Source organism: Equus quagga, chromosome 7 (assembly GCF_021613505.1).
Source record: "Equus quagga isolate Etosha38 chromosome 7, UCLA_HA_Equagga_1.0, whole genome shotgun sequence".
Lineage (NCBI taxonomy): Eukaryota > Metazoa > Chordata > Mammalia > Perissodactyla > Equidae > Equus > Equus quagga.
This window is the reverse complement of record NC_060273.1, coordinates 9,144,708-9,151,815: the sequence shown is the minus strand read 5'-3', so window position 1 is coordinate 9,151,815 and position 7,108 is coordinate 9,144,708. Positions and strand designations below refer to the sequence as shown.

The 7,108-nt window shown below is 55.6% G+C and overlaps 1 protein-coding gene across 8 annotated transcripts in view; it reads right to left on the bottom strand.

Moving 5' to 3' along the window:
• Nucleotides 1–214: 214 nt before the first annotated feature.
• Nucleotides 215–7,108, bottom strand: part of CLEC16A (C-type lectin domain containing 16A) — a 199,921-nt gene continuing 193,027 nt past the window's right edge. For 7 of the 8 annotated variants that reach the window (XM_046666958.1, XM_046666957.1, XM_046666959.1 and 4 more), the window contains one exon: nucleotides 215–1,346. In XM_046666958.1, coding sequence (XP_046522914.1) covers nucleotides 991–1,346 — 356 coding nt within the window. In that variant the 3' untranslated portion in view covers nucleotides 215–990. Of the gene's footprint in view, nucleotides 1,347–4,738; nucleotides 4,863–7,108 lie in introns of all 8 variants that reach the window. The other variant, XM_046666960.1, reaches the window with a different exon arrangement.

The following is a 7,108-nucleotide window of genomic DNA, read 5'->3' as shown; positions in this document are numbered from 1 at the left end:
AGTCTTCATGGTCCCACAAGGTTCTTTCTTAGACAGAGAGGGCAACAACGGAAGGTGATGCTGGAGACCTGTCCTGTTTGGTTCTAGTCCAGAGGGATGAGGGATGGGTCCCCAGGGGGAGCTGACTGTCCCGTCCCCTTTCATGGAACGATCTTTCAGGTCACGCAAGGCCCCTTGGCTGCTACGCTACAGGAACTGTCAGCTCTCTCAGCTCTGTGTGTACCTGAGAATACATGTATCTCCTTTATTTTTGTTTAAAAAATAATCAAAACTTTCCAGGAAGGTACTTTATCATTCCACAGGTTTGCAGAGTTAGTGAGTAATAAAGAAAAACCGATCACTTAAGAAAACAGAGAAAGCCAGACCCAGAACTCTAAAACAAAACACTGGGAAGTTCGAGGGAAAACGAAAATGAAATCTTAACGGTAATATTACACTTCTAACGTGACATCTAACCTTAGGGCTGAGGATTTTTTTTGGACTTTTCTTTCTCGTTGAAATAGATGCCTTTTAAGTAAAATGCTTTTTATCTGCTGCCAAAAGCGGAAACGAATGTCCAAAGGAGATGTTTATCGAAGTTTGCTTTTCTACAAATGTCTACCCGAAGTGACCCTGTCTGCTGCTTCTGTGCACACTGGGGATGATGGCTGAGGAGCCATGAGACTGGGGAGGGGCTGGCCGATGAAGCAGTGGTGCTGGTGGGTCCTGCCACCCCCGGGCTGTCGGCTCAGAGACCGGGAGCCCAACCTCCTCCCCGAGGCAGCCGCCTTGGTGGTGCGTGTTGGCTGCGGTGTCTCACCATTCCCAGGCTGCTCCCAGAGAGGTGCACGGTGAAAGAGGAATTCAGATGGATGAAGGAGGGCAGGGACTGGCGGGTGAGGCGGTTACTCGGGGCCACGGAGCCTCGGATGCTCCCATGTGTCTTTGTCAGCTGCACCGGGTCCCCACCAGCAGGGCCACGTGCACAAGGCCAGGCCGCTGGGCACCGATTCAGTGTTCGGTGGGGCCCGCTGCCTCCGGGGGCGAAGCCTCCTCGCCCGGGGTCACTGTGCCCACCGCGGCCGGCGTGGGCGTCGGGGGGATGCCGGGGAGGGTGCGCAGGCTGTGGGGGTCGACGGGCGGGACGAGGGTCAGTGACTCCACGCTCAGCGTGTCGGCAGTGTCCTCACAGAGCAGGGAGATGGTGGGCTGCCGGGTAGGGATGAGGCTGGGGGACAGGTTGACTGTCTCCACGTCCGCACTCCTCGCCAGGCTCTTGCTGGGCCTGGCATCTGCTTCCATTTCGTTGACGATCACCAACTGGTCAGGAAGGTCCGGCTGGGGCTCTCCGGCAGTCAAGGGGTCATCTGGGCGGGGGAGAAAGAACAAAGGTCCACTCAGCTCTGAGATCCTCTGCTCCTGCTGGCACCCTCTGCGCCCGTCCTGCACAAAGGCCTGGGGAAATCTGGGTGGGAGATGGTGGTGTCAGGGGAACAGCTTGCCTCCACTTCTTCCTTCTGGGGACACAGAAGCTGGCAAACCCAGTCTTACCCAGACCTGGGGGGGAGTCTGTCAGGGCCCAGGGTTACCGTGACTTGTGATGCAAGGGAAAAATCAGGGGCTTGTGCAATGTCAGTGAGTGGGTGAGAAGCCCAGTTCCCGGCTGCCGGGAACCAGGCGGCAGGATCTACCCAGGAGCGAGGCTTGGACCACCTGTCTGATGACAAATACATGTTTAGGGAGGAGACGGGCTTGGGTGGGCTCATGACTTCAGGCCATTTCCCGAGTCTACATTTGGTGACATTTACCCAATAGGGAACTCACCGCAATATTAAAAAAAAAAAAAAAGAATTCTAGCCCGCAAAGCCAAAAGCAAACCTCCGACTGTGGTCTGTGTCCTGCTCCTTCTCTAGGGGCTGAAAGGGGCCATGAGCGCCCGGGCCATCCCTGTCCAAGGTCCCCACAGGGCCGTGGAGAGAGCAGGTGAGGCTCCACCCGACGCAGTTATTTTCGGAGCAGCCTTTCTTTTTTGGGGGCTTTTCAAAGTTCCTGATTCGAGTACAGGCAGATAGGCTATTTGCTTTCCAGTGACAAGTTCGTTGGGGCAGAAACACTGGCTGCGAGCAGAGTCCACGGTGGAAAATACCTCTAAGACTCCACGTGCCAGTAATTTGAAAACATCAAATAAGAAGGCTGTGGGCGCCCTGCCTGGAAAGCAAATTCTGGTTTGTACAGCTCTGGGGTCCACGAGCCATCGGCAGAATGTGGCTGGCTACGAGCCAGGGTTGGGCTACGAGTCTGAAAACACCCTGGCAAGTGACGGGGGATGGTTTTGTGTTCAACGTGATTCCAGTTATTATTTTTTTTTCCTTTTAGGCTAAGCCAAAACAAAACAGAGCTGCAAACTGAACAGAGAGCAAAAGAGAAAAAAAAAGGAAAAACCAAGAGCAAAATAAAACCAAAGGGCATACAGAATGGGATGAAGGAGAGGAAGAGGGTCCCCATCGTGGAAAGAAAGCACAAGCAAGACCGAGGCTCCCAAAGGTCCTGGCGGCATTTCTTCCCACAAAAGTCCCGGCAAGACGAGCTCTCAGAGGTCCCGGTTAATTTCTTCAGAAAGCCTTATGGTTTTTTGGTTAAAGAAATAAGGCCCAGAGGAAACCACTGCGTGGGGCTTTGGGTCTGTCCTCGCTCTGGGAGGGTGGCAGTGGGGCACCGGTGAACCCTATGGAAAAAGTGAGTTGAGGTGTGATCCTAGCCCAGAAATGCTGAGTAAACACTCCACGCGAATTCTGGTTTCTCTGAATTTCAACAAATTTGCTCCATTCAGTAAGAACACCTCGTGGGGATGGGCTGGTTTCAACGCCTGGGCTCGCGTTCTGACCCAGCAGTGTGACCGCTGTTCGTCAGAAGGTGGGACTCTCTGGGAGGGGCTCGCCCGCTCCCTGGCCCCCTCTGAGCTCACCTCCGAGGTGCGTGAGCACATCTCTGAACTTATGTGTGGATGGATCCACACCTATGTTTCACTGCTGATGAGGCAGTTGGGAAATGACTCAGTCTCCAAGGGGCACTGCTGCGCCAACCGGAGACAGAGCTGCCAGACCTTGCCTTCACGTGCTCTCAACACTTTCATGTAGGAGTTCCCTCTTTGCTCAAGTCTGCATTTGCATGCAGATATTCAAAAAATATTCAAAAAACCTGGCAAACCTCCTTCCCTGATCCCTAACGGGGCTTTTGGTGATGAGAATCAGCAAGGACATGGGAAGGGAGCCATCAAATATGTTAAAAAGCAAACCAACCGAGAAACAATACCACACACACGAAACTGCTTTCTTTTTCAGGACAAGAACTAACTAGTAAAAGGGTCCATTTTTTCCCCTGACATATATAGCCTCTTTCTACCTTTCTTATGGGAAATGATAATCTCCTCTTACCCCTCACCCACAGTGCTGTCTTACTTTTTTTTTTAAACTAGGAACTGCTTCCTAACTGTGATGTATTAATTTATCCACTCAAGAGGGGAAAAAAAAGGAGAACTTTGCCAGGTTCACACTGGGAGAAAACTACCAGTGAGGACACATTTTTGGTCAAAGGTCAAGCTGCAAAGTTTACTGTGGAGCCTCCAGCTTTGCTGGCCTGCTGGTGTTTTTGAGCTCTAAGGCCACGAGTTGGGGCCTGGCCCAGAAAATGGGGGATTCTGAGAACATTCAGGCTTCCTGGCCAGGGGCTGGGGAGACGAGCGGAGGCTGCAGCAGGAAATCCTGGACATCCAGGTCCCCGCAGCTCTGGCCCGAGCTGACACTGAGGCAGTGTCCCACGTCCCTGGCCGGCACCCTCAGAAGCCGAGCTGCAGCTCCGGGTCAGGGGCTCGGCTGACCCTTGCGAGCGAGTGACAGATTCTATTAAAAATGTGGATTTGATATGCTCAGGCTGGCAGATGTGGGACTGAGGGATGCAGGGAATAAAAGGGCAGCGCAGCACAGCACAGCAAGTCGGAGGGCACAGCTCAGAGGAAACAGCTTTTAAACGCAAAAGAAGGCAGAAGGCTCCCGACTGGCACACACCCCCCCAGGCGGGAGGGGACACGTGGGGACCCCTAAAAGAAGCGTCGCAGGAGAAGGTGGCAGCGGCAGGCCCTACACAGTGAGCAGCTGTGGGTCAGTGGCCCACAGACCCAGCCCGCAGCTCTCTGGAGCACCGAATGCTAGAAGGAGATGTGACAGAGTCCCATCCCTCAGCGTGTCTGTAAGTGAAACTACTTCTGGCCTCTGGCTGGACGGTGACTGAATTTACCACTCAGCTCTGAGCAAGGCCAGGGGAAAAAGGGAGGAGGGAAAAAGAAGCCAGTCGACTTCTTGGTTGCTTTTTGCAAATTCTACTGCCCAACCCTGGTAGCCTAAGCTGGGGGGCCCTGCGGGGGGCCCAGCTGGAGAAGCCACTCCAGCTCAGGGCCTGTTCACGGAGAAGCACGATGCTCCCAGGCTGCCTGAGTTTGGCTGGGATGAACTGACACGAGGGGACAGGGCCAGGGGATCCAGTCCTCGGATGGGACAAGGTCAGAGAGGGGGTGGCAGGGCAGCCTCGGGGAAGCTGGGGTGATGCTGACTTCGAGAACGGCTCTCGGATGGGTGGCCCAGGCTCCTGTGCCCGAGGCCCCTTGTCCCGGGGGCCCAGTGCTGCGCGGAGCCTGCCGACTGTGGGGGGTGCAGCGTGGTGAGGGGGCGGCGTGGCCGTGGCGGCCGCTGGACGGAGGACCTGCCTGAGTTGAGTGTGCGAGAGACGCGGTGGCAGCTGCCGTTGGAAGCACTAAACCCAGCGGCCGCCGTGACTGTCGGCCTCCGACAGGCTGAGCACCCGGCGGCGTCCTTTCCTGCCACACCTGACTAGAGGGAAACACAGCGACAGATCATAGAAAGCCTTTAACAAGGGCACAGGGAAGGGGGACACGGAGAGGGGACACAGAGCAGCGACGGACACCAAGCATCGAGGAGGGTGTGAGGGGGGCGGGGGCTCGTGACAGCGGGGGCCTGGGGCACAGCCCCTCATGCAGGTGAGACCCCCCCATGCCACCCCCCAGGGCGACACGGCGTCGGCCCAGCTAAGAACCAAATCGTTTGCTCGTGGGAGTCAGCCGGGCTAAAGACAACGAAGCTTCCATCCTGCCGGAAAGGAGAGATTTGGGGTCATCGGCAACATCTGGTCTCGGTGAGAAACCTCAGGGGCAGAAGAACAAAATCGCCTGTCAGTTTTGGATGCGCACCAGCCGTTAAGATGGAAACCCTGCATCCCCGGGGGCCGTCTGACGAGGGACGGGAGTGTGGTCGGAGGGTCGGAGCCAAGCCAGCCAGTGACACAAGCAGACGTCTGACCCCGGCTGACGAGGCCTGTGGTGCTGGATGTCACCGCCAAAGCCAGCAGCGCGGCGCTGTGAGGCCTGGGTTCTGGGAGAGCCTCGGATGGCAAGGTACCCCGAGACCCCGCCCCGGCCACAAGGCGATGCTCTGGGGATCCGCACCTTTGAAAACCAAGACTGAACCACAGGAGGAAGATCTGCGACAGGGGCCCAGCGGCCAAGGGGTGAGTTCTAATCGGCTGAAACAGAAACGTTAGCAGCATCTCTCTGGGAAGGAAAGAACCACAATCCCTGAGACAAACCCAGGGTGAGAGTGAAGCCTTAAACTTCAGGCCACAGAACACAGCAAGGTGAAAGCACCTAACGCCACTGAACTATAGGCTTAAACGTGGTTGAAGTGGTACATTTTATGTTATGTATATTCTGCCACAATCAAGAAAAATTAACACCGTGGAGAAAGCTGGGGAGAGAAGGTGACACATCTTACTTGGAGCTTCTGTCCTTAAAAGTCCCACCCGATTTGGTGACCAGTTCAGTAACAAGTGGGCCAGTCGAGGGCTCTGGCTCACGGTGGCCCACGTGGGGCCGTGTGCTGGGGGGGGGAGGGCCAGCAGAGCACAACCCCGGCCCTGTCAGGCTCCCAACACAGGGCCACCAGGAGCCAGACTCGTCCTTCTTTCTATGAACCCTCGGGGAAGTGTCCGAGTGGCCACAACCCCTAAGTCCATGGGCCTGAAAAACGGCCACTGGAAAGAGCAGGCTGGCCTTCCGATGACTTCGTTTTTTAACAAATGATTTTCCATCCTCCTCCTCAAAGCAGCTCTCCCAGAACATGTGTGAAATTCGACAGATCTGCACAGAGGCCGGAGGCACACAGGCTGTTTCAGGAAGCGGTATAGGTCACGGGGCTCTTATCCGAGGAGAGGGTTTTCTTAGCAGAATCCCACGCAGAGCGTGTGTGTGTGACTGTGTGGGAACGTGAGTGTGCACACGCAGGTGTTAACCCAGAAAATATTTCTAAAGAGTTCCTACCAGTCTTACATTTGGTTCCAAAATTGGGTCTATTTTCTCTTTCCCGCCATATGTTTTCTGCAACTTCAGCTTCTCAAAAAAACCCTGCTGATTCTAACCCTGTAATATTCTCACTGGGGAGTGAGCTGAAGCCTCGCAGGCCAGCCGTGCTGGACGAGTGGGTGACAAGACGTGGGGTTCCAGGTGCTGGCCCGTGCAGGGCGCCCCAGCTCGCCCCAGAAGGCTGTGAGCACCTCGAAGCACTCTCTGTAAAGGGCAGTGGGCACAGGTGGACTCATGCGTCAGGTGTTAAACCGGGCAGCAAAGCCCCCTTGGGCTCAGCTTTAACAGGTAAACAATCGACAATGAAAATGAAATCTCCTCGCTCCCCACTTTTCTGGGTGCTTCCTTTGGTTACCAGGGAATTCGGTTTTGACGTTTCCTTCAGTCTGTGGCTTCTCCTGGCCCCAGTTTGAGGGCCAGCACTGCTAAAAAGCCGCTCACGAGCATCCACAATTAGTTTCTGGTGTGTGAAGGAGGCTCAGAAGCAGGTGCTCCCGGCAAAGGGGCGTCTCTGGGCAGGGTCCTGTCCCCTGCTGTGAGGGGCCCTCTGCCAGGGCTGGGCCACAGACCTCAGTGATGGGCATGTGGAGTGTTTCTCAAGAACAGACCACCCCCAGTCTGTATCTGGAAGGCAGGATTCATAGGCAGACCTCAGGGATGAGCCGCTAAGAGGGGGCTGGGCTGGTGGAGTGCCGCTCTCGG